Source organism: Oncorhynchus keta, chromosome 36 (assembly GCF_023373465.1).
Source record: "Oncorhynchus keta strain PuntledgeMale-10-30-2019 chromosome 36, Oket_V2, whole genome shotgun sequence".
NCBI lineage: Eukaryota > Metazoa > Chordata > Actinopteri > Salmoniformes > Salmonidae > Oncorhynchus > Oncorhynchus keta.
The window spans coordinates 11,722,399-11,749,929 of record NC_068456.1 but is presented as its reverse complement, the minus strand read 5'-3'; the positions used below and the strand labels follow the sequence as shown (position 1 = coordinate 11,749,929).

At 42.9% G+C, this 27,531-nt stretch overlaps 1 protein-coding gene across 6 annotated transcripts; it reads left to right on the top strand.

Moving 5' to 3' along the window:
* Positions 1 to 47: 47 nt before the first annotated feature.
* Positions 48 to 27,385, top strand: nt5c2a (5'-nucleotidase, cytosolic IIa). Of its 6 annotated transcripts, none has more exons than XM_035754159.2 (20): positions 52 to 168; positions 4,009 to 4,127; positions 4,775 to 4,813; positions 13,318 to 13,391; positions 14,733 to 14,850; positions 15,179 to 15,274; positions 15,409 to 15,500; positions 15,973 to 16,030; positions 16,122 to 16,215; positions 16,859 to 16,912; positions 17,036 to 17,119; positions 17,204 to 17,245; positions 17,382 to 17,489; positions 17,618 to 17,684; positions 19,510 to 19,680; positions 19,798 to 19,849; positions 23,333 to 23,393; positions 23,531 to 23,707; positions 23,903 to 24,135; positions 24,424 to 27,385. In XM_035754159.2, exons 2-20 carry the CDS (start codon positions 4,030 to 4,032, stop codon positions 24,473 to 24,475), a joined length of 1,770 nt encoding a protein of 589 aa, XP_035610052.1. In that variant the 5' UTR covers positions 52 to 168; positions 4,009 to 4,029; the 3' UTR covers positions 24,476 to 27,385. The 6 variants fall into 6 exon arrangements, with proteins under 6 accessions (XP_035610053.1, XP_035610055.1, XP_035610052.1 ...); XM_035754161.2 differs by having other exon boundaries at positions 23,903 to 24,164; XM_035754160.1 differs by lacking the exon at positions 4,775 to 4,813 and having other exon boundaries at positions 48 to 168.
* The last annotated feature ends 146 nt before the right edge of the window (positions 27,386 to 27,531 follow it).

Genomic DNA, 27,531 nt, shown 5'->3' with positions numbered 1-27,531 from the left:
ACCTTCAATGACGCCTACAAATAAGAATGTTCCAGTAGGCCTATTATTATAACATCTGTATATGGACTGTTCATTCTATGTATTACATTTCTATCTACATATTCTGAACCAGGCTTCGCGCATGCTCTGTGAATCATTATCTACCCACTCAATATTGCAACAAGACTGGTGAGTAGCTTGTCTCACTCATCCTGTGCTTCTAGCATAAATAGTAGCCTAACAAAGTGGTATATAAACGAAGCATACACGACATGCAAATATGTATTGATTATTTTCTCGAGTGTGGACTAAAAGAGCCGGCTGCACTAAGCTGACTTGCTTGCTTTTAGCTTAGCTAGCAGCTGCCGTAGTGGGGGGGCAGAAAGTCTTGCTTTGTCCCGCAACGAGATATTATTGAACAATGGTTCGTTGCTGGACGAAGCAAATAAAGTAATGTTCCGCAAGCTGTCAAAATATCTCTACCTAGCAAACTTTAGCTGACTTGCTATTGTTGCCTGTTAGCTGGCGCTAGAAAGAGTGACTGTTCTCATGTGACAAGAAGTTGTCATGATTGAACAAAAAGATCTGGGACTGAGTCGGACTCAGAACAGGCTAGCTACACGGGTAGCTAGCTAGCCCTAGAAAGCTCCTCCATATGTCCCTCTATCCATTAGCTAGCAACTTAGCTAGCCAGCTGTTGCAGATTTGCTTGTTTTATCGAGTAGAGTCTGATTGAAGATCATACCTCAGACGCGTTTGAGACATGCAAGCTGAGGGCCGGATGTCGAATGGTGCCTGTGTGGATGCTGCGTGAGCTCCACGCCACCAGCAACACAGGTGGTGAAATTCTATTTTCCGAATTAGAAAAACAAATTGTCCGCCCAATATGGAAAGTTGTCTTAAGGCTTCACACACAAACATATATTAAATACTGGTCTCGAGTTAGTTTTGATTATTTTAAAGGGCGAGCGAGCAATAACCTGTAATATTGGTCGCCAATTGGTTATCGTTAGTCTTCAGGAAGCTTGACGACAAGCTGGTGCGGAGGATCACGTGTTGTATTGAGATGCTTCCCACTCCGCAGCTGTATCACGTTGTTGCCGGCAGTAAGTTAACATGGCCACATGTTCTCCTCCCTAGTAGGATATCAGCCTTCATGAGAAATAACTTTGGTAAATAATATTGGTAACCATCTGGATGTCACCGGGATACAGTCTACTCAGTGGGAGAGTGGCAAGTCGGTGTTTCACAACACCGGGACAGTGTCCTTCACCCTCGCCTGCCGAGTAACGTTACTACTTTCCCGCTTCACCCTCGCCTGCGGAGTAAAGTTACTACTTTCCCGCTTCACCCTTGCCTGCGGAGTAACGTTACTACTTTCCCGCAGTTCTGTTAACGTTACGGAGAGGGAAGTAGGTACATAGCTAGCTAGTGTAGCAAATTAAGCAAGGTGACAGCTAAAGTTGTTGTAGTAATTTATTACAGAACATTTACAAGTATGTTATTAACATTATCCATAAATAATAACTTAGCGAACTCTGCCAACTTCGACCACTACGATTGGGGCTAAAATGGTAGCCTATGTTGCGCGCTAACGCTTCGAACACACCGACAGTATATTACGTTTTGGTACACCAGAATTACATTAATTTCCAATGAAACGCTGCGTTTGCCTTGCAGCATTGCGATGCTGCGTACTATTAAGCGTCTTTTGTGCAAAATAGTAAATAGTACGCAGCATAATCTGGATATGTATGCAACAAAAATTCAACATTCACCTTCTGCTACCATTTCTGTCAAACCGTCTATGCATACAGTTTGACGCATACGAACGCACTGCAACTGCCTCTGCAACGCAATGCTGCAAGGCAAACACAGCGTTTCATTGGAAATATGCAACAAAAATTCAACATTCACCTTCTGCTACCATTTCTGTCAAACCGTCTATGCATACGAACGCACTGCAACTGCCTCTGCAACGCAATGTTGCAAGGCAAACACAGCGTTTCATTGGAAATGAATGTAATTCTGGTGTACCACAATGCAATACACTTTCGGTGTGTTCGGCCCTGTGTTCCGCTTTTACGTTCATTCATCGTTAGAACCTTTGTATGAGCATCGTTACATCGTTAAAACCAATTATTTCTTTGGCCGCCTCTCCTTCCAGTTCTCTGCTGCCAATGACTGGAACGAACTACAAAAATCTCTGAAACTGGAAACACTTATCTCCCTCACTAGCTTTAAGCACCAACTGTCAGAGCAGCTCACAGATTACTGCACCTGTACATAGCCCACCTATAATTTAGCCCAAACAACTACCTCTTTCCCTACTGTATTTTATTATTTATTTTGCTCCTTTGCACCCCATTATTTTTATTTCTACTTTGCACATTCTTCCACTGCAAATCTACCATTCCAATGTTTTACTTGCTATATTGTATTTGCTTTGCCACCATGGCCTTTTTTTTGCCTTTACCTCCCTTATCTCACCTCATTTGCTCACATCGTATATAGACTTGTTTATACTGTATTATTGACTGTATGTTTGTTTTACTCCATGTGTAATTCTGTGTCGTTGTATGTGTCGAACTGCTTTGCTTTATCTTGGCCAGGTCGCAATTGTAAATGAGAACTTGTTCTCAACTTGCCTACTTGGTTAAATAAAGGTGAAATAAAAATAAATAAAATAAAACATCTCCGAGCTGTTTCCCAAAACCATTGTTACACATGCCTTAAAGGCACACTTACACATTGATCATACCGATAGTGTCATTGCATTTTGGTACACCAGAATTACATGAATTTCCAATGAAATACTGTGTTTGCGTTGCAGAGGCAGTTACAGTGTGGTGCATATGTTGGATTTATCGAAATTATGTGTTGACGGCTTGACAGAAATGGTAGCAGAAGGTGAATGTTGAACTTTTGTTGCATGCATCACACTTTTTTTGTATTTAACTTCATTTAACTAGGCAAGTCAGTTAAGAGTAATTTCCTATTTACAATGATGGCCTACCGGGGAACAGTGGGTTAACTGTCTTGTTTAGGGGAGCAGAACAACATATTTTTACCTTGTCAGCTCGGGGATTCGATCTAGCAACCTTTCAGTAACTGGCTCAACCACTATGCTACCTGCCACCCGGATACATATCCAGATGATGCTACCTACTATTGTGTGCAATGACACAGTCGGTGTATTCGAAGCATTAGCAAACGTTCTCTCTGCGTGGTGTTTTGGGAAACATGTTATAGCTTCGGCCGTGGTAGGAAAGATGCATGGTTAAAACTCATAAGCCTAAATTCCATTGTTACCAGGAAACCAGGCCCTGGTCCAGAGCTAGTGACAGATTAAAGCTCTGGTCCAAGGCATTAGTGCAGCTGTGCACATACCATCTGAGACGCATGCACTTTGAGATTCACTGATAGGTTCACTTTCAGTGCGCACCAAGTGCAGCTGCATGCTTCTCGTTTTGTCAGCCGATCATTCAATTGTAACATTGGATGACCCAGATTCCATTATCTTTCCAACTAGGCTACTGTGGTCGTACACCAGTAGTTCGTTCCATAGCTGTCCTCGTAAGTTTGTACACTTTGTTGATGAACCTTGTTGAAGGAGCTTGCTGCACGTTCTTGCATTATGTTCAGCTGCCCTTATATGAGGTTGTCTGTGTTTAGACTTGCACAGAGGGATTAACTGCGATTCCACTGTAGTGAGCCTTATTATTGTTAGAAACTAGTCTACTCCAAGACTCAGAGTACAAACAAGCCTACCTCGTGATTTTCAGAAGGCTATGATTTCCCTGAAGGCCATGTTATTAAAAAAGAAAATCCTCAGTCACAGTCAATAATAAGTATCATTTTTTAAATGATTGAGTTCAGGCTCAACTCTTGAAATACTTCTCATCTGAGCATGGTAGGAGCTTAATTGAGGTCCCTTCAACCTAGACAAGAGGGCTACACCATTTTACTGCTGCCATAGTTCCAGTGACAACATACCGGTCCTTAAAGCCTATTCACTTTGATTCACAGAAATAATTCAAACGGTTCAAGATGACGTCATGGAGCGACCGCTTACAGAACTTTGCAGACCTCCCAGCCAACATGGACGGCTTGGCCATGAAGAAGTATCGGCGTGAGGCCTACCACAGGTACAGAATAAAGATGCATAACGTGTCACAGAAATGTATGCTTTGAGAGCAAGATTCCGTCAGGTTAAGGTCACGGCGATTAGCCTGAGTGCTAGTCTGTTTCTGCTCTCTTGCCAACTCCTTCTCACTCATTGTGACGCCAAACATGACAATGAGTGACAAGGGTTAGGCGTGATAGCACAAACAGATCTGGGACCAGGCTACATGGATATATCATTGCTCCTTTATTATTGCTTATGTGCAATGTAGGCTAATTTATCTTCATAGTTTTCATATGTTATCGAAGGTGTGTGAAACACACATACTCCCGATTCCATATATTTAATGTTTAATAAATTGATGTATAACTATGTAGTGTAATTAACATGTAAGAAAGGTCTTTTGGGTGTCGATATCGTGTGGCCGGCAACCATTTCCGGGTAAAAAGTCTGGTGGTGTTGTCATGGTGTAGTGTCTTCCTTCCTCATTCTGTGGTTGAAAATCTACATACCCTTTCCAAATAAGAAAACAGGGGCACTGTCGATGCAACAAGTCTAAAAGCAGTGTAAGAACCACCTGATTTATGTGGTGTGCATCACTGGAGCGCAGGCTATGACACATTCACATTCAGTGGTAATGCTATCGCACATGTATTCTCTATTACAAAGCTTTCCAAGGGAACTGGCCCAATACCATCCTGCAATGAGGTACGCCAAACTTTTGTTGAACCTCAATACTGACTGAATGACCCTTTTGTACATGTGTATTTATTTTCCATTCAAACTCCATGTATCCCATGTTCATACTGACACTAGCCCTCTGTGTGCTGGGTAGGTCTCTGAGGGTGGGTGGTAGTAGGTGGTCATGAGTTCTCTGTGTGACCTCTCTTCCCCCTCTGTCTGCCCTTCATTCCCCCTCTCTTACTGCATCACCCCTCACCCGTTCCTAATGCCACCTCCCCATCGCCATCAGTCTGAAGTCTTATCCCATAACATCTGAATAGAAACTTCAGGCCAGAATAGTGTTGGAGGAGTGCAATTGCACAATAAAAAGGAATTACGCTGAGACTACGATTTTTCACTTTAAAATGTATACCAAACAAAAACCATTGATTTTCAAAGTTTAAAAAACATGAAACTCTATGCACAATGATTACTTTGAACAATTTACACAGTAAAAAAAAATAAAAGATGAAAAGTTTGATAACAGAATTACGGTAAAATCTCCCTCAGTTTTATTCTGTTACTGCATAGGTCTTCCTCTAAATGTGTTTTTGTAAAATTTTCTCTAGAACTTGTTTAAGTAGTCCTTGTGCATAGAGTTCTATGGTTTGTTAAACTTTGAAAGCAATGGTTTTTGTTTGGTACACATTTTAAAGTGAAATATCTGAGTGAGTGAAATTCTGTTACAATGGAATTTGCCAGGAACAGTATGGCTTTGTTGGAGCGAGGGAGTATCTAGAATGTTATTGCCTACTTTGCTTCCTATTAGATATATTCAACTGATCTGCATCATTTTCCTTGGTGCATTTTCAAGCTTCTTTTGTTTTAAAATCGTTTTCACATTTTCATTGTGTCTGAAATGTGAACTTCACCACAGGTGTTTCCTGTTGGTCCGTACGATGTAGGCTTCTCATAGTGAATATACCTAGTGTCCGAATAAATACAAGACGAGCCGAAAGTGCCTCTTAAATGGCATCAAAAAGGCCAGTGAACTTCAATGTGTTGCTTTGTTGCAATATTCACACTAGCCCAGCACTTAAAATGCATGTCTAACACATTGCTCCATTCTAAGTGATGTGCCAGTGGAGGCCTAGATATTGGAGCCACTGTGTCCTTTGGTTGGTGTGCTACCTTCTGTTCTCTTTTGAATCAAAATTAGCCATAGTGCTGTGAAATGATTCCTTCTTCCTCTGTTGCTTTTTTTTGGAATAGATGTCAGGCAAGAGTTGACTGCACATACTCTGGAGTGGTTGCCAAGGCCTTTCAGTATGCCCATGGGCACCAGCAGCAGACAAAGCACTTGCCTAATTCACTTTCACTGGAAAAGAGGATTACCTGAGCCCTTCATTGTATCGTGGATTGCTTATGTTATAACGGAATTGACTCAACATAGCAGTGTGTAAGCACATTTGTGGACCTATAATTCAATACAATGATGCCAGGTTTCAGGGGAAATCTGAGGAAGGCTTAATGAAGTTTGAAGTTCAGATGTGTGTAGCAGACAACGTAACAAATGTAGAAACGGATTTGCATGCCATTGATGTAGTGATTTATTTTTGAGTTTGAGTGATACTTGGTTGTTTCTTTCAATCTAGACATTAGGCTAGTCTCCCAACAAACCAAAGCTGTGTTCGAAAACTCATACTAACTCTACAATTTGTGATGTGAATTGAGTATGTAGTATGCTTATTGGTCATAGCACGGATATAGTTAGTTTGCCAAAAGTCCCCGGATGTCATACTGAATTCGCCAAAATACGAAGTACACAAGCAGTGGGCACTATTTCCGTGCTGTTAGGGCCCATAATGCAATTCTTCAGAAAATGGGCGAGGATTCACAATGTTTTCAGATTTGAAGAAAATGGCGGAAGATATGCTGCCGATGTCCGACGAGAGCGGATACAAATTAATTGCTTTAATTAATTATGACAAATGTTGAGCAATGTAATGACTTTTCAAATAAATTACGTTACACGTTATGTTGGCTGACAATTTGTTAGCTACGCTATCCCTTATGAACCACATAGCATGATAGCAGTATTTACCGGTATATTCGTTAGTTACTGTCCTAACGTTAGTTGGCTACTAATATATCAAACTTGACAGGCAGTATATTAACTATAATCTAACAACCCAACATTTATTGACTTTATTATTAACATCATTCTTAGCTAAGTGCTATAGTCTGTTTGTTTTCTCAATGGACATAGTTTATTCTGTCCATCTACTCCGATTTCAGAGCACTCATCTTGAGTGTGCCAGAGCGCATTTATGAACGCTCCACACCCGTTGAATATATGGCCGTTGTCAGTAAACGTTGGCAAAAAAAAGTGTCATTAAATTGTTGCCAGAAAAACAGTCACCAACACCCTGGATACCATCAAAACAGCGTAACCAGCTCTGCTAGGGCGAGTAAAATGGTCAGAGCGAGCTGTTCTCTAATTTGTGTCTGGAAATGGCTACCAAGATACTTAATGTTAGCCAGTTAGCTATTTGTGTCTGGAGATAAACTCAGCAAAAAAATAAACGTCCTCTCACTGTCAACTGCGTTTATTTTCAGCAAACTTAACATGTGTTAATATTTGTATTTACATAACAAGATTCAACAACTTAGACAAACTGAACAAGATCCACAGATGTGATTAACAGAAATGGAATAATGTGTCCTTGAACAGGGGTAAAAAAAAGTAACAGTCAGTATCTGGTGTGGCCACCAGCTGCATTAAGTACTGCAGTGCATCTCCTCCTCATGGACTGCACCAGATTTGCCAGTTATTGCTGTGAGATGTTACCCCACTCTTCCACCAAGGCACCTGCAAGTTCCCGGACATTTCTGGGGGGAATGGCCCTAGCATTCACCCTCTGATCCAACATGTCAGGGTCATGTCAGGATGAGCCTGCAAGGAAGGGTACCACATGAGGGAGGAGGATTTCTTTCCTGTAACGTACAGCGTTGAGATTGCCTGCAATGTCAACAAGCTCAGTCCGATGATGCTGTGACACACCGCTCCAGACCATGACGGACCCTCCACCTCCAAATCACTCCCGCTCCAGAGTACAGGCCTCGGTGTAACGCTCATTCCTTCAACGATAAACGCGAATCCGACCATCACCCCTGGTGAGACAAAACCGCGACTCGTCAGTGAAGAGCACTTTTTGCCAGTCATGTTTGGTCCAGCGATGATGGGTTTGTGCCCATAGTCAACATTGTTGCCGGTGTTGCCTGGTGAGGACCTGCCTTACAACAGGCCTACAAGCCCTCAGTCCAGCCTCTCTCAGCCTATTACAGACAGTCTGAGCACTTATGGAGGGATTGTGCGTTCCTGGTGTAACTCAGGAAGTTGTTGTTGCCATCCTGTACCTGTTCTGCAGGTCTGATGTTAGGATGTACCAATCATGTGTAGGTGTTGTTAGACGTGATCTGCCACTGCTAGGATGATCAGCTGTCCGTCCTGTCTCCCTGTAGCGCTGTCTTAGGCGTCTCATAGTGCGGACATTGCAATTTATTGCCCAGGCCACATCTGCAGTCCTCATGCCTCGTTGCAGCATGCTTTAGGCACATTCACGCAGATGAGCAGGGACCCTGGTCATGTTTATTTTGGTGTTTTTCAGAGTCAGTAGATAGGTCTCTTTAGTGTCCTAAGTTTTCATAACTGTGACCTTAATTGCCTACCATCTGTAAGCTGTTAGTGTCTTAATGACCTTTCCACAGGTGCATGTTCATTAATTGTTTATGGTTCAATGTTTCAAACCACTTACAGTGAAGATCTGTGAAGTTATTTAGGTTTTTACGAATTAACTTGGAAAGACAGGTTTCTGGAAAAGGGACGTTTCTTTTTAGCTGAGTTTCGCTAGCAAGATAGCTAATGTTAGCCAGTTAGCTTGGGTGATTGACTGCCGTTGTGAGGTCAGAACGCTCGGCTCAACCCTACTCCTCGGCCAGAGCGTCCAGTGACGCGCTCCTAGAGCAAAACGCTCTGAATTTACGAAGTGACAATCTGACAACACTGGAGCACACTGGAACTACAGACTGAATTTCCGAACACACCCAAAATCGTAAAAATGTCTAGCTTGTCATTTGTTATGTTAACAAGCTAGCAAGAGGTTGCATAGCAACAGCATCAACTTCCGTTAGTCCGGCGAAGCCCTAGTACGCTAAACTGAAAAGATACTTAAAAACATTTTTTTTTTTTTTTACAGTATACCTAAATTAACTAGTAGTATACAGTATTTTAGTATGGGTATTTGAACACAGCTCAAGTCTTTTCAGGAAGTGGGTTAATGCTGACACTGACACAACAGTGATGCAAGACTACGGGACCTTTTTGTACAGTGGTTCTTCCATTCTGTGTGGATTTCTGCTAATTTCCTTCAAATTATTTTCAAGCAAACACCAATTATTGTTCATGTATAAGCCTACATGTAAACAATGCTAAAAATTGTCAAAAGTAAAAAATCTTACTGCAGTGCCGTGAAAAAGTTTGTCCCTTTGCTGATTTTCTCTATTTTTGCATATTTCTGATACCGAATGTTATCAGCTCTTCAACCAAAACCTAATATTAGATAAAGGGAACCTGAGTGTACAAATAACACAAAAATATGATATTTAATTTATTTAATAAACATTATGCAACGCCCAATGCCCCGTGTGAAAAATAATTTGCCCCCTTACACCCAATAACTGGTACTGTCACCTTGAGCATTTGTTGGTTTTCGAGCATGAACTGCTCATTGCAGGTCCTGTTACAACATCTCAATCTGGTTTAGGTCTGGATGACTAGGCCATTCTAAAACTTTTACATGTGTTGACTGACTTGTGTGTTTTGGATCATTGTCATGCTGCATGAACCAGCTGCGCTTCAGCTCACAGACAGATGGCCTGACATTCTCCTGTAGAATTCTCTGATACAGAGCACAATTCAATAATGGCAAGTCGTCCAGGCCCGGATGGAGAAATGCATCCCCAACCCATCACACTACCACCACCGTTCTTGACTGTTGGTAGGATGTTCTTACTGTGGAATGCAGTGTTTGGTTTTTGCCAGACATAGTGGGACCCATGTCATTCAAAAAGTAAACTCAAGTTTGCCAAAAATCCCCTGGATGCACCTGGATGGTCATAAAGACTCGGGGAAGAATGTTCTATGGACAGATGAGTCAAAAGTATAACCTTTTGGACGACATGGGTCCTGTTATGGACAGGGATTTTTCTGCTGCCTAAAAAAACAACTTGTGAACAACTAAAACCAGATAGAAAGTATGTCAAAAAATATATAATGGACCTGTACATAAAACATTAAGAACACCTGCTCTTTCCATGTTCTCGACTGACCAGGTGAAAGCTATTATCCCTTATTGATGTCACTTGTTAAATCCACTTCAATCAGTGTAGATGAAGGGGAGGATACGGGTTAAAGATTATTATTTTTTTACATTTACATTTAAGTCATTTAGCAGACGCTCTTATCCAGAGCGACTTACAAATTGGTGCATTCACCTTATGACATCCAGTAGAATAGTCACTTTACAATAGTGCATCTAAATCTTAAAGGGGGGTGAGAAGGATTACTTATCCTATCCTAGGTATTCCTTAAAGAGGTGGGGTTTCAGGTGTCTCCGGAGGGTGGTGATTGACTCCGCTGTCCTGGCGTCGTGAGGGAGTTTGTTCCACCATTGGGGGCCAGAGCAGCGAACAGTTTTGACTGGGCTGAGCGGGAACTGTACTTCCTCAGTGGTAGGGAGGTGAGCAGGCCAGAGGTGGATGAACGCAGTGCCCTTGTTTGGGTGTAGGGCCTGATCAGAGCCTGGAGGTACTGAGGTGCCGTTCCCCTCACAGCTCCGTAGGCAAGCACCATGGTCTTGTAGCAGATGCAAGCTTCAACTGGAAGCCAGTGGAGAGAGCGGAGGAGCGGGGTGACGTGAGAGAACTTGGGAAGGTTGAACACCAGACAGGCTGCGGTGTTCTGGATGAGTTGTAGGGGTTTAATGGCACAGGCAGGGAGCCCAGCCAACAGCGAGTTGCAGTAATCCAGACGGGAGATGACAAGTGCCTGGATTAGGACCTGCGCCGCTTCCTGTGTGAGGCAGGGTCGTACTCTGCGGATGTTGTAGAGCATGAACCTACAGGAACGGGCCACCGCCTTGATGTTAGTTGAGAACGACAGGGTGTTGTCCAGGATCACGCCAAGGTTCTTAGCGCTCTGGGAGGAGGACACAATGGAGTTGTCAACCGTGATGGCGAGATCATGGAACGGGCAGTCCTTCCCCGGGAGGAAGAGACATGGATTGTGAATGTGTGCCATTCAGAGGGTGATTGGGCAAGACAAAAGATTGAACTGCCTTTGAACGGGGTATGGTAGTAGGTGCCAGGTGCACTGGTTTGTGTCAAGAACTGCAACGCTGCTGGGCTTTTCACTCAACAGTTTCCTGTGTGTATCAAGAATGGTCCACCAACCAAAGGACATCCAGCCAACTTGACACAACTGTGGGAAGCAATGGAGTCAACGTGGGCGGCATCCCTGTGGGAACCCTTTGGACACCTTGTAGAGTACATTCCCAGATGAATTGAGGCTGTACTGAGGGCCAAATGAGAAGGTGCAACTCAATATTATGAAGGTGTTCCTAATGTTTCGTATACTCAATCTATATTTTTTAATAATATATTATTTGAGAATTAACAATCACCAAATTAAAGCTAGGTAGTTAGGGAGAATGGAAAATTCCTAAGACAATGAATTTAGCAGCATTGATTTTAAGTTTGAGCAAAAGAACACAGCATTCGCCATGGCAAAATGCATAGAATTGCAGGAAATTAGCTTTAAAATTGCAGCATTTTCTCTCTGCTCCATGGCAAAATGTGTAGTAGAATTGCAGTAGAATCTACACCGCAAAGATGGGGGCCTCTAAAAGGTTCTCTAAAATCCAGCTGTGTCAACAGGCCGAATGCATCCATTGCCACGCACCCCACCTAATCCTCTTTTTGATCCAGAAAAAACCTTGATGGCTGGCGAAAACCAAACGCTGCATTCCACAGTAAGAACCGCATACCAGCGGTCAAGCATGATAGTGGTAGTGCGATGCTTTGCTGCCTCAGGACCTGGATAACTTGCCATCCTTGAAGGAACCATGAATTGTGCTCTGTATCAGAGAATTCTACAGGAGAATGTCAGGCCATCTGTCTGTGAGCTGAAGCTGAAGTGCAGCTGGGTCATGCAGCAAGACAATGATCCAAAATACACAAGCAAGTCTACATCAGAATGGCTGAAAAGCAACAAATTTGAAGTTTTGGAATGGCCTAGTTAAAGTCCAGATGTAAACCTGATTTGAGGTGGTGTGGCTGGACCTGAAACGAGCAGTTCATGTTCGAAAACCCAAGAATGTCTTCCTCCGCGAGGCACAACCAGTTATTGAGTGTAAGGGGGCACAACCAGTTATTGAGTGTTAAGGAGGCACAACCAGTTATTGAGTGTAGGGAGGCACAACCAGTTATTGAGTGTAAGGAGGCACAACCAGTTATTGAGTGTTAAGGAGGCACAACCAGTTATTGAGTGTTAAGGAGGCACAACCAGTTATTGAGTGTAAAGGAGGCACAACCAGTTATTGAGTGTAAAGGAGGCACAGCCAGTTATTGAGTGTAAAGGAGGCACAACCAGTTATTGAGTGTAGGGAGGCACAACCAGTTATTGAGTGTAAGGAGGCACAACCAGTTATTGAGTGTTGAGGCACAACCAGTTATTGAGTGTTAAGGAGGCACAACCAGTTATTGAGTGTAAAGGAGGCACAACCAGTTATTGAGTGTAAAGGAGGCACAACCAGTTATTGAGTGTAAAGGAGGCACAACCAGTTATTGAGTGTAGGGAGGCACAACCAGTTATTGAGTGTAAGGAGGCACAACCAGTTATTGAGTGTTGAGGCACAACCAGTTATTGAGTGTTAAGGAGGCACAACCAGTTATTGAGTGTAAAGGAGGCACAACCAGTTATTGAGTGTAAAGGAGGCACAACCAGTTATTGAGTGTAAAGGAGGCACAACCAGTTATTGAGTGTAAAGGAGGCACAACCAGTTATTGAGTGTAAGGAGGCACAACCAGTTATTGAGTGTAAGGAGGCACAACCAGTTATTGAGTGTAGGGAGGCAATTAGTTTTTCACCAGGTGCATTTAGTGTTGCATAACATTGAGTGTAAAAAATATGCAACAATTGAGAAAATCAGAAAAGGGGCAAATACTTTTCACGATACTGTATATGAAATATGGCCTTTGAGTTGGACTCCATTTTTTTCCCTCCAACGTTGTAAAGATCTGTGTGACCTCACTGTGAATACATATTTTGTATGGACACATTTAGAGTTGCTACTGCACTGCTCCACTTCTGTACTGTTGAACTCACGACCCTGACCGTTACTATCATCTGTTTTCATGCAAAGTATCCTCTTTAGGATATGTTCATCATCAGAACCTCTGACTGACTAGATACTCTACTTCCTTTTCAGAGTTTTTGTGAACAGAAGCTTGGCAATGGAGAAGATAAAGTGCTTTGGTTTTGATATGGACTACACTCTGGCAGGTAGGTGTACACTGAGTGTACAAAACATTAGGAACATCTTCCTAATATTGAGTTGCACCCCCTTTTACCATCAAAACAGCCTCAATTCGTTGGGGCATGGACTCTACAAGGTATTGAAAACGTTCCATGGGGATGCTGGCCCATGTTGACTCAAATGCTTTCCACAGTTGTCAAGTTGGCTGGATGTCCTTTGGGTGGTGGACCATTCTCGATACACACGGGAAACTGTTGAGCGTGAAAAACCCAGCAGCGTTGCAGTTCTTGACACACTTTAAACACATGCAAATGGGACCTACTACCACAGGCAATTAAATATTTTGTCACCCTCTAAATGGTACACACACAATCCATGTCTCAAGGCTTAAAAAGCCTTATCTAACCTTTCTCCTCCCCTTCATCTACACTGACTGATGTGGCATCAATAAGGGATCATAGCTTTCACCTGGTCAGTCTACCTCATGGAAATTGCAGGTGTTCCTAAGGTTTTGTGTACTCAGTGTGTGTGTGTTTTATGTGTACTGACAATGTGTGCGTGTTTAGAATGTGTACAGTCGCCTGCTCAAATCAAATCAAAGTTTATTGGTTGCGTACACAGATTTTCAGATGTTGTCGCAGGTGCGGTGAAATGCTTGTGTTGATACAGCAGCTTACTCCCTTGCATGTAGGAGGTCTCGATATAGCCTAGAACCTCAATTGGGCCAGCTCTGCTTTTTGTGACACGTGTAGCCTGGATGACATTGTTTGTACCTTACGCATACGTCACCCTCTCAACCAGTACCCCCCCACCCCACTCCACTGCCCTCCTTTGGGTCTCTGAAGGATAACTGTAACCCAAGCGGCTCACATCCGCCTGTTTATCGAGCCCAGTCACCGTCCCATAAACAAGTGCTGCTAAGGGGTTGTGTTTCCACACAGTGAGTGGGGAGAAACAACCCCTGGGGGAGGGGGGAGGGGGCTGTGGGAGTAGCGCCAGGAACTAAAGGGTTTTTGACATGCCAACCGCTACAGGTCATTTGCTTCTATAGCCACTATCTGCAGTGCAGTCGAAGCACTCTTAGTGAGTTAGTGGGTCGTGTGTGTCGTGTATGTGCTTACATGTGTTCTGGATGTGCACGTTATTCAATTAACATACCCATACCAGATTCATTTCAACTGTCCACAGAGGCCACATGTAAATCCCTCCCTATGTTCCAGTGTGTAGGCCCTATCTTGCTTTGTAAGTCTCGCCACATAAATCTGTCTCCCTCTCTATGAACACAGAGAGACCGCATTGTAGCTCTCTCCCAGTGAGTATATCACCCTGTACTACAGTAGCTGTTTCCCTCTCCCTGCTTACTGCAGTGTATAAATCACCTGAGTACGAGTCGCTGGGATTTGACCTGACCGTGGAACGTCTCGTCCACATCGGTTACCCACAGGAGCTGCTCAACTTTGTCTACGACCCCGCTTTCCCCACCAGGTCCGTCTGACATCACACGTTCATATCGGTTATTTGTAAGGCCAGATGGAATTCTTATGAATACCATTATAGAGTTGTCTTTGATTTGGTCAATTATAATTATTTCTTTGTTTTCTAACAGTACTTGGTTTGAACTGATTTCATTTCACAAATATATGCTTTAAAAAATAACTTGGGGTCTTGAGGAAAATCCTCCCTTTCAGTCTGGCCCCAGTTAAAAGTTACACATCTCAGTTAGTAAGCCTTTTTAGAGATGATAGATGATGGATCCCATCTCACACACATATAAACGGTTCTGACAAGTTGTCCTACCACCCTCTGGTTCCAGAGGCCTGTTGTTTGACACAATGCACGGGAATCTGCTCAAGGTCGACGCATACGGCAACATCCTGGTCTGTGCCCACGGCTTCAACTTCATGAGGGGGTGAGTTCTGCTGCTCGTAATGATATCACCCTCACACCAAACATTTACCATGTGCTCATGCCAAGTACCCTCATATTGCACTTACATACAGCGTATAGTCATATCATACTCATTTAATCACTCTGTTCCTTTAGGCCTGAGATCAGGGAGATGTACCCCAACAAGTTTATCCAGCGTGGAGACACTGACCGCTTCTACATTCTGAACACACTGTTCAACCTCCCAGGTGAGAGAGCAGTCTTCACCCCATTTTTTGGGGGCAAGGATCTCTCGCGACCCCACTCCAAATCTAATGACACAACCTTTAAAATCTGTCAATTTCAAATAACCTTAAATTCATAACATTTTCTAAATGAAAAGAAACCAATAAATACAATTACTCAACATCAAATAATAATAATCTTTCTCAAAAAAAATTGTGCTCTTATTTTTTTGTTCTTACGTTTAAAAAAACTAAACTGTAAAAACTATTTGGGTGACCCCACTGACCCCAACCTTGAATACCCCTGCCTGAGTGACATTCACTGAACTGTGTTCACAGTCTTGCTGATACTGTCCACATTACTGCTCCAGAGTACTGCTCAAATACTCCCCTGGTTGTTGTTCCATAAGTTAGTGTTTTTTTATTTTCTGAGGAATGTCCTTTTTGCTGATGTCACATTGTTGTTTCAAATGGCCTTACCTTGCTCCCTCTTCAGAAACCTACCTCTTTGCTTGTCTGGTTGATTTCTTCACCAACTGCCCCAAATACACAAGGTGAGTGTGCTGCTCTCCCTCTGAAAACTGAATCATTTTGAATGATTATCAGATATTTTGGGATTTCTAATTCAAGTTATTGTGGTCCCAGCTGCGAGACTGGCTTTAAGAATGGAGACCTCTTCATGTCCTACAAGAGCATGTTCCAGGATGTCCGTGATGCTGTGGACTGGGTCCACTTGAAGGTAAAACAACCTCCCTCCCTCACTCACTCACTTCCTCTTCTAAATCCATTAAAGTATTTTTCACTGAATATGGTTATATGCACACAGTAATACCATTATTGTGAATAGTCAGATTAATATAATAGTTTGATTAAAACGTTTACATGCTTTGCAATAACGATTTCCCTAATAATCCTGTTTCCATGGACACTAATGGGGCTTTGAGAAATGCAGAAAATTGGCACTCAAACTAACAGCGACCATGTTATTTTTGGGAAGCTTATTTGATACTGAGTTCAGACATATAAAGTTGATGTGAAAACTATTTCTAAGATGTATACTTCTCTCGCGCATAAGAGGGAGGCTTGCACTGCTGGTGCTGCCACATGCACAGATCAAATACACTGCTGGACCTCCGATTTAAGGGGTTTACATGTGCTAATAATTGGAAAGATTGCTCAGAAAACCAGGTGTTTTAATGGGCGTATGCTTACTTCGATTAAGATAAGCAGAGTAAGGTGTGTGTACATGACTATTGCCATACTCGGCCTACTGCCATAATCTGTTTTTAATATTGGGTTATTTGGGTGCATGTAAACATACTTATTGTATCTGTTATTCCTTCTATTACCTGTCTAAATGTTTTTTCACCTGTTTTCATCAGGGATCTTTGAAAGAAAAAACGGTTGAAAACCTGGAAAAGTATGTGGTCAAGGATGTAAGTGAACTTCACATTCATTTAATTGCATCTGACACATTTTCAGTGACCGTGTCTTTTTTAACACCTGTAAACGTATGACTTAAAATGTCATTTGCTGAATACATGTTTTCTTCATTAAAGGGGAAGCTCCCTCTACTCCTGAGTCGGATGAATGAAGTGGCCAAGGTGTTCCTGGCCACCAACAGTGACTACAAATACACAGAGGTGAGGCCTACCGACTGCACTGTACATAACCCCATACACAATCAATGAACATCACGTATAACGTCTCTCTGTTTATCATTTCAGAAAATAATGACATACCTGTTTGACTTCCCCCATGGTCCAAAGGTAAGAGACTGAATTGTCTTGTTTAGATTCTTGTTGCTTCCTTTTAGACCTAAGAACTCTAAGCGAAGAGGGGTTTACGGGAGGCGGCAAGCTGCTGAAATGGAACAGAGGTTCAGTGTGTATGTTTGTGCTGCAGGTGGGAATGCCCCATCGGCCCTGGCAGTCCTACTTTGACCTGATATTAGTAGATGCCCGCAAACCCGTGTTCTTCGGAGAGGGGACAGTGCTACGGCAGGTCGACACAGTGAGTGTGTGTTTGGGCTCGAGTATGTGTTAAACTGTCTAGCAGTGTGGTGTCTGTGTGTGTGCACGTTTTTGTGTGTTCATGTTGGCATGGCCACGATGATCTTACCAGAGTGCTTGCTGTTGCAGACCACAGGCCGGCTGAAGATTGGCACATACACAGGACCACTGCAGCACGGCATCGTGTACTCTGGAGGTAACGCACTCCTGACACATATTATTTATACAGTGCATACTGAAAGTATTCAGATCCCTTGGCTTTTTCCACATTTTGTTACGTTACAGCCTTATTCTGAAATTGATTAAATTGTTTTCCCCCTCATCAATCTACACACAATACCCCATAATAGCAGACATTTTTGCAAATTTATTATAAGTAAAAAAACTATCACATTTATATAAATATTGAGACCGTTTACTCAGTACTTTTTTGAAGCACCTTTGGCAGCAATTACGAGCCTCGATTATTCTTGGGTATGAGGCTACAAGCTTGGCACACCTTTATTTGGGGAGTTTCTCCCATTCTTCTCTGCAGATCCTCTCAAGCTCCGCACAGCTATTTTCAGGACTCTCCAGAGATGTTTGATCGGTTTCAAGTCTGTGCTCTGGCTGGACCACTCAAGGACTTTCAGAGATGTCCTGAAGCCACTCCTGCGTTTTCTTGGCTGTGTGCTTAGGGTCATTTTCCAGTAGGAAGGTGAACCGTCTCCCCAGGTCCTAAGCACTCTGGAGCAGGTTTTCATCAAGGATCTCTCTGTACTTTGCTCTGATCATCCTTCCCTCTATCCTGACTAGTCTCCCAGTCCCCGCCTCTGAAAAACATCCCCACAGCATGATGCTGCCACCACCGTGCTTCACTGTAAGGATGGTGCCAGGTTTTCTCCTGACATGACGCTTGGCATTCAGGACAAAGAGTTCAATCTTGTTTTCATCAGACCAGAGAATCTTGTTTCTAATGGTCTGAGAGTCCTTTCGGTGCCTTTTGGCAAACTCCAAGCCGGCTGTATGTGCCTTTTCCTGAGGAGTAGCTTCCGTCTGGCCACTCTACCATAAAGGCCCTTTTGGTGAAGTGCTGCAGGGATGGTTGTCCTTCTGGAAGGTTCTCCCATCTCCACAGAGGCACTCCTGAGTTCTGTCGGTGACCATTGGGTTCTTGGTCACCTCCCTGACCAAGGCCCTTCTCCCTGGATTGCTCAGGTTGGCCAGGCAGGCAGCTTTAGGAAGAGTCTTGGTGGTTCCAAACTTCTTCCATTTAAGAATGATGGAGGCCACTATGTTCTTGGGAGATCCAATGCTGCAGACATTTTTTGGTACTCTTCCCCAGATCTGTTTCTCGACACAATCCTGTCTTGGAGCTCTAGGACAATTCCTTTGACCTCATGGCTTGGTTTTTGCTCTGACATGCACTGTCAACTGTGGGACTTTATATAGACAGGTGTGTGCCTTTCCAAATCATGTACAATTTAATTTACCACAGATGGACTCAAGTTGTAGTAACATCATAAAGATGATCAATGGAAACAGGATGCTCCTGAGCTCAATTTCGAGTCTAATAGCGAAGGGTCTGAATACTAATAATGTAAATAAGATATTTCTGTTTTTCAAAAACTGTTTTCACTTTGTGGGTTTGTGTGTAGTTTGATGAGGATCGTTTTTTAAATTGTGTCAAAAGTCAAGGGGTCTGAATACTTTCCGAATGCACTGTATATACAAATATCATTCATAAATTAGAAATGTATTGTTGACACAAACATGTAAGTAGAGCTTCCATACTGTCTCATTTCCCACAGTGTACATGTCTGTTTGTAGCCTGTAAGGATACACTCTTTAGGGGCCCGGGGAATTTACAAGGAGCCAAACATCAACAGCCCTGTTCGAATACTTTGGAAAAGCATTCTAATCACTGATATGACATGACTAACCCTTTTCACCTATCACTAATCTAGTGATGACTCAGAGGAGGAAAAGGTCCAAAAGTATTCCAACAAGGCCTTAGTTTTCAGTTCTCTCTCTCCTCACAGGTTCCTCTGACATAGTGTGTGACCTGCTGGGGGCCAAAGGGAAGGACATAGTATACATTGGGGACCACATCTTTGGGGACATCCTCAAGTCCAAAAAACGCCAGGGATGGAGGACCTTCTTGGTGATCCCTGAACTCGCTCAGGAGCTGCACGTGTGGACTGACAAGAGCTGTGAGCTTAACACACCCATGTCATAGATACTGATGCTTGACAACAGTATTTGGGTATATTTGTGCGTTTGTGCACTGTTGTGCATCTCTTACAACCGTGTGTGTTTCTGTGTTCCAGCTCTGTTTGAGGAGCTCCAGTCTCTGGACATCTTCCTGGCAGAGCTCTATAAGTGAGTGTCTCTGCCTCGTCTACACAACAAACTGAACCACATCCGGTCAAAACTTAGGCTCAAGGTTGACAAACTAAATTAGGCATGGTTTTATTGACCGAATGTGCTCTATCAAAATCAAATTACATTTATTTGTAATTTATTTATGCTTTGTAAACAACAGGTATGGACTAACAGTGAATGCTTACTTATGGGGGGGGCCCTTCCCAACAATGCAGAGAGAAAGAAAATAGAGAAATAAAGGAAAGTAAAACACATAATAATAGATACACAATGAGTAACGATAACTTGGCTATATACAAGGGCTACTGAGTCGATGTGCAGTGAGTGGTATGAGATAATTGAGGTAGATATGTACATATAACTGTGAATAACAGTGACGGATAGTAAACTGTAACAGCCGCGTATGAGATGAGTCAAAATAAGTTATTGCAATTCGGGTCAATGCAGATAGTGGTCCTGTAGCTCAGTTGGTAGAGCATGGCGCTTGTAACGCCAGGGTAGTGGGTTCGATCCCCAGGACCACCCATACGTAGAATGTATGCACACATGACTGTAAGTCGCTTTGGATAAAAGCGTCTGCTAAATGGCATATATTATTATTATATTATTATAGTCTGGGTAGCTGTTTGGTTGGCTTGTTCAGGGTCCTTTTGGTTCCAGACTTGGTGCATTGGTACTATGACTTGGGTGGCTGGAGTCTGGTCATTTTTAGGGCCTCCCTCTGACATCGCCTGGTATAGACGTCCTGGACAGCAGGGAGCTCGGCTCCAGTGAGGTACTGGGCCGTACACACAACCCTCTGTAGTGCCTTGCGTTTGGATGACCACAGTTGCCATACCAAGCGGTGATGCAGCCAGTCAAGATGCTCTCAGTAGTGCAGTTGTAGAACTTTCTGAGGATCTGAGGGCCCATGCCAAATCTTTTCAGCCAACTGAGGGTGAAGAGGCGTTGTCGCGCCCTCTTCACGACTGGGTTGGTGTGTTTGGACCATGATAGATCCTTATGGATGTAGACACTGAGAAACTTGAACCTCTCAACCACTCTACTACAGCCCCCTCAATTTGAATGGGGGTGTGCTCAGCTCTCCTTTTCCTGTAGTTCACGATCACCTCCTTTTGTCTTGTTGAGGGAGAGGTTGTCATGTCATTACATCCTCCCTACAGGCCGTCTCATTGTTGTCGGTGATCAGGTCTACCACTGTTGTGTCATCTGCAAACTTAATGATGGTGTTGGAGTTGTGCACGACCACGCAGTTGTGGGAGAACAGGGAGTACAGGAGGGGATTAAGAACACACCCCTGAGGGGGCCCCGTGTTGAGGGTCAGTGTGGCTGATGTGTTGTTGTCTACCCTCCCCACTTGGTGATGAGCTTGGAGGGCACTATGGTGTTGAACGCTGAGCTGTAGTTAATTAACAGAATTCTCACGTAGGTGTTCATTTTGTACAAGTTGGAAAGGGCATTGTGGAGTGCAATTGAGATTGTGCCATCTATGGATCAATTGGGGCGGTAGGCAAATTAGAGTGGGTCCAGGGTGTCTGCGATCATAGTGTTGATGTGAGCCATGACCAGCATTTCAAAGAATTTCATGGCTACAGATGTGAGTGCTACGGGGCGATAGTAATTTAGACTGGTTACCTTGAGGTTCTTGGGCACAGAAGCTATGGTGGTCTTCTTGAAACATGTAGGTATTACAGACTAGAGGTTGACCGATTAATCGGAATGGCCGATTAATTAGGGTATTTTTGGACACCGATATGTCAGATTAAAAAATATATATATTATTTTTTAAATATATATTTTTGACACCTTTATTTAATCTTTATTTAACTAGGCAAGTCAGTTAAGAACATTCTTATTTTCAATGATGGCCTAGGAACGGTGGGTTAACTGCCTCGTTCAGGGGCAGAACGACAGATTTTCACCTTGTCAGCTCGGGGGATCCAATCTTGCAACCTTACAGTTAACTAGTCCAACGCTATAACCACCTGCCTCTCGTTGCTCTCCACAAGGAGACTGCCTGTTATGCGAATGAAGTAAGTTGCTAGCTAGCATTAAACTTATCTTATAAAAAACAATCAATCAATCATAATCACTAGTTAACTACACATGGTTGATGATATTACTAGTTTATCGAGCGTGTCCTGTGTTGCATATAATCTGACTAAGCATACAAGTATCTGACTGAGCGGTGGTAGGCAGCAGCAGGTTCGTAAGCATTCATTCAAACAGCATCAAGCATTGCGCTGTTTATGACTTCAAGCCTATCAACTCCCGAGATGAGGCTGGTGTAACCAATGTGAAATGGCTAGCTAGTTAGCGTGGTGTGCGCTAATAGTGTTTCAAACGTCACTCTGAGACAGTTGTTCCCCTTGCTCTGCATGGGTAACGCTGCTTCGAGGGTGGCTGTTGTCGTTGTGTTCCTGGTTCGAGCCCAGGGAGGAGCGAGGAGAGGGACGGAAGCTATACTGTTACACTGGCAATACTAAAATGCCTATAAGAACATCCAATAGTCAAAGGTTAATGAAATACAAATGGTATAGAGGGAAATAGTCCTGTAATTCCTATAAAAACTACAACCTAAAACTTCTTACCTGGGAATATTGAAGACTCATGTTAAAAGGAACCACTAGCTTTCATATGTTCTCATGTTCTGAGCAAGGAACATAAACGTTAGCTTTCTTACATGGCACATATTGCACTTTTACGTTCTTCTCCAACACTTTGTTTTTGCGTTATTTAAACCAAATTGAACATGTTTCATTATTTATTTAAGGCTAAATGGATTTTATTTATGTATTATATTAAGTTAAAATAAGTGTTCATTCAGTATTGTTGTAATTGTCATTATTACAAATTTTTAAAAACAAAACGGCCGATTAATCGGTATCGGCTTTTTTTGGGGGGGGGTATCAGTATCGGTGTTGAAAAATCATAATCGGTCGACCTCTATTACAGACTGCGTCAGGGAGAGGTCAGCGCATGCTCTGAGTACGCGTCCTGGTAATCCGTCTGGCCCTGCAGCCTTGTGAATGTTAACCTGTTTAACCCCTAAGGTTGATGTGCGCGCCTCCGCGAAAAACAACTTAGCATAATACAAAAATCCCTATAAAATATGTCAGTTTAAACTAGAGCTTTCTGTTTTGTTTTTTTGTTGCATTGGATGCGTCTCAATCCACCGCAACCGCCTATGTAACACTTACACATTTGCGGTAAAAGGTGACAGAAATAGAGCGGTGTATGTCAGACCGTCTGTAGCGTCCGGAAAGCTAATATAAATCCTCTATGGAAAGATGAGACTCTGGATAGAGACTGTTTAACGTAGTAAAATGAGGAAAAGGACAAACTTCCTTTAGATTGTTTGGGAGGGACTCTGTTATTCAATGCGTTTGTATGGGCTAATAGCAGTAAGGACCACTTACAAATGAATGTAGCTTGACTCCACCAAAGCCCAATCCAATAGAACTTTCTCTCTGTCCACAGAAATCTTGACAGCAGCAGCAACGAGAGACCTGATATCAGTTCCCTCCAGCGCAGGATCAAGGTACACACACACACATACTGTACACCCTGCAAACTGGCACCACGCACATATGCATACCCAAACGTACACATAGCATACAGTCCACACAACCTCTAAATCTTCTAACTTTCTTTCTTCCCTTACCCTGTTCGCCACAGAAAGTGACCCATGACATGGACATGTGCTATGGGATGATGGGTAGTCTGTTCCGCAGTGGCTCCAGACAGACTCTCTTTGCGTCACAGGTGATGCGCTATGCTGACCTGTACGCTGCCTCCTTCATCAACCTCCTCTACTACCCATTCAGCTACCTGTTCAGAGCAGCACACGTACTGGTGAGCTCAGCTAATGTTGTCTCATAGGACATCCGGATGTAAATTCCCTCGTTGGATACAAAAGTTAGGACAAAATGGAGGAACGTTGTTTGTCTGTATGAAGACAATACATTGAGAGCAGCACTACTATGGGTTGTTTTTTGTTCTCTGTGTGGATTTGTATGACACTTCCTCCCTCGTGCCCTTCTCTCCCAGATGCCCCATGAGTCGACGGTTGAGCACGCCCACGTGGACATCAACGATACCGAGTCTCCCCTGGCAACGCGTAACCGCCACTCCGTGGACCTGTTGGAGTTAGACTGTAAGAGGCACCAGCTGACCCGCTCCATAAGTGAGATCCAGCCCCCAAACCTGTTCCCACAGACCCCCCAGGAGATCACCCACTGCCACGATGAGGATGATGACGAGGAAGAGGAAGAGGAGGAAGAGTAAGCAGGGAGAGGAGGCTCACCAAAGGGTAGACTTTTACTTTTGGGACAGATCTAGCATCAGTTTAGTGTCTAGTGGCAAACTCCTACTGCTCCAGGAGGGTGTATAGCGCGTAGTGTTGTGTAGTTAGCTAGGTAACTGAATATCCCCAGCAAAGGGATTGGAGAGGCTCAGTAAGTGTCAGGATTAGGGTAAGGGTTACACAGATTTTAGTTGTACCGTTTGTATATATTTCTCAGCACAGGCTATGTAAATGTTGTTTGTTTTGTTCTTTTTGCTTGGTGAAGTTTCCAGAGAAGTTTCCAGATGGAGCTCTTCGGACCACACCTAAGAGACTGATGGTGACTTGGCCCCCCTAGCATGGCTGCACTGACCTGGCATCATTATGCAGTCAGTATCACATACTTGAGCTGTGCACGCATAGTCTTGAAAACCCCACCAACACAGTGACCAGGGTCTGGTTTCAATGGTGGACTCATTTGGCATAGAGCAGGGATGGGCCACATTGATTGGTGTGGGGGCCACTTTGATTGGTGTGGGGGCCACATGAGGCGCCGTTGCTTGCAGGTCTGCATACCCACATGTGCATAGCCCTTTTCCCACCACATTGCAAGCAAAACATTTTTGCAGCCCCCCTCTTGACACCAAAGAGTTCATTTTGTGCAATTCTGCACATTTTGTCATGGGGCGTAGAGAAAATGTTGCAGTTTTAAAGCAAGTTTGCTGCAATTCTATAAATTTTGCCGGGGAGGTAAATTGATCCAAAGGACTTCAAAGGGGAGCGGCCCGCCAATTGCCAATCCCTGGTATAGAGGAGCTATGTCACTGCCTATGTCGATAAGGGAGGGAAAAATCTGGGGCTTTCCCAACAAAAAACAAAAAAAAACTTTGCAGTGCTTTTAGTTAAGGATGCAAACGGGCCATGTGAAATTCACTCATTTAAAAAGAACCGCTATGATCTTCATCTTGCTAGCTACTATTTTGTATTTTATTCAAGTTGATAAAGCTGTGACGTAGGCAATGATGTCGTTCCTCTATGCCAAAAGAGTCCATAATTGAAACAAGGCCCAAGCCTAGGGTCGGGTTTTCCAGACTAATGCACTTACGCTGCCCTGCTACTGTCCCCTAGCTGTGAGTGGTGTGCCTTTTAGTTTGTTTTACTGAATGAAACTGTTCCCTAGGTTAAAGATGCACTATGCAGAAATCGCTCTGCCATTTCCTGGTTGCTAAAATTCGAATAGTTTGCCTAATGTATATGTGACGAAACAAGCAAGTTTAGTGTATAGAATCATTGTACCATGTAATCCGCAGTGAGATATATTTTCCATAACCAAAAATAGTATATTCAGCTGTTTGAAGCTGGTATACAAAACACAAGTAAAAGACACAAGCGAAACTTCAGCACGGTAAGCATAGAAATAGGGCACATAGAACAGATCTACCGCTTCTTAGACTCGCTTTCAATAAGAATGACAGATCTATAATTCACATTTCTACGTAATTTGGTTGGGGTCGCCCAAAAAGTTACATATTGCAGCTTTAATGTTTGAACCACCTAAGGAACAATAGTATAATTTATATGGAGTCCTATTTGCACCAGACTTTGTGATTATAGAAATGCTTTTCTCTGAACTGTTATAGAATAGTATTTTTATGGAAACAGAGAGCATGTGATGGCTGCTGTGGAACAGTATAAAAGTTTGTGATCATACGCACATTCTTAAAAAACGTAGGTGCTGGGCTAATAAAGAATACTTATGAAGAACAGGAAGGCCTGTTTACGCTCCCAAAAAAGCACTGAATTGGGTGCATAAACTGTGTGTGGGCCTTCCTGTTCTTTGCTGTGGTACAGTACACATCTGTCTGAGGAATGTGACAAATAAAAGTATCACGTTACGTGACGTTACACAGCAGCTGCAGGTCCAGAGCAGCCGGCAGAAGCCGCAATTCTCCTTTTGGCATCTGGTTACCTGCTCTAGTTACCAGATTCCTCCTACTAATTTACCATCCCCCACTGACTAATAGACTACATTTCCCAGAATTAAGTTGTATTCTATAGCTCAGCCAATCAGAGTCCCTGTCTCTACTTAGTGCCCTACACATTATACAGAGTATGGCAATAATACACCCTGTATTATCATTTTAATTCAGACCATTTCTGTATCAAGAAATACTGTGTATATCAGCCCTATGAAACTGTTATTGCCTTAGTCTGGTCTGGATTTGTGAGACAATGTATATACAAGATAAGTATATTTTTGTGTGTCTTTTGAATAATGTTTGAAAGGGAAGACTGTCCTGGTAAAAGCTGCTTGTGTTATTTACTGTAAAAGTATTCTGAAGGGCTTTGATGTTGTAGGCCTCTTCTATGCGCATTTCAAATGGCTGTAGTTCAATGACATTGCCTAAGTTCACAGCATGCTCCCGGAGTATCTATAACCAGAGACATGCTTAAAACTCATCAAATTGCAGGCATTTTGTTGAAAGCCTGAAAAACATGGTATTGAAATGCATCTGCGCTTCCGCAGAAAACAGGCTTAACAACTGTAAGTATTCAGCTGCATGAATATTCTTTTATATAAGAGGTGAAATTCTGCACTGCAAGAATCATTTTCTTATTTCTGCAATAGTATAGGCTAACCAAGTGTCTCTGGGTGTACGGTTATGTATGAGTGTTTATGGTTTATTATGGTGCGTAGCATGACCCATAAACTGGTCCAAGTTGCCCTCACGTTTATTTCTAACCCCTCCCCCTAATGTGGGTCAAAGATCTTACTATGCCTGTAAGCTATGTGCTCATATGATTGGCTGTTTGTTTGTTTTAATAGCTGTTACTGTACAGTCTTGTCCTACTGTATGGAACTGGACTGACTCCCTCTACTGGAAGTTTGAAAACTACCATTAACTCAAATGTTTCAATTCAGAAGTCCCTTTACCTTGTGGCGGATTTACCTACTGTATAAAAGCAACGCTAACTGTGCCAATGAATGCCATGCTGTTATTTTTTTTAAATATGTTTTCCAACTGTTGAGTTTGGAGCTGCTTTTTGAATTCACTGTGGAATGTGAGACGACTTACAAAAGTAAACCGTGCCAATGGATTTAAAGCAATTTATGAAAATGTATTTTCTTGAAAACATTTTGTGCATGTTCTGCAGTTGCTGTTTAAGTGTGGAATTTGTTTCTGAGAATTTTACTTGGAGGAATATCCATTTTGATGTTAAATAAAATGTAATGCGCCGTTGCAATAGATTGGAATTACTGTGTAATGTCAAACCTTTTACTCCATTGAGTGGCTTACAATATCATACCAACAGGGGGAGACAAACATCTGAGAAAGAGCAGGGATAGTTTGGACTATTCAGGTGCTGAGGTGACAGCAATTTCTAGGGTTAT

Coding starts and splice junctions, on each gene's coding strand:
- nt5c2a (XM_035754159.2), top strand. CDS start 4,030: ATGACGTCATGGAGCGACCGCTTACAGAACTTTGCAGACCTCCCAGCC. Junction 16,031..16,121: donor AACTGCCCCAAATACACAAG/GTGAGTGTGCTG, acceptor TTGTGGTCCCAG/CTGCGAGACTGGCTTTAAGA. Junction 17,490..17,617: donor TGCTACGGCAGGTCGACACA/GTGAGTGTGTGT, acceptor TTGCTGTTGCAG/ACCACAGGCCGGCTGAAGAT.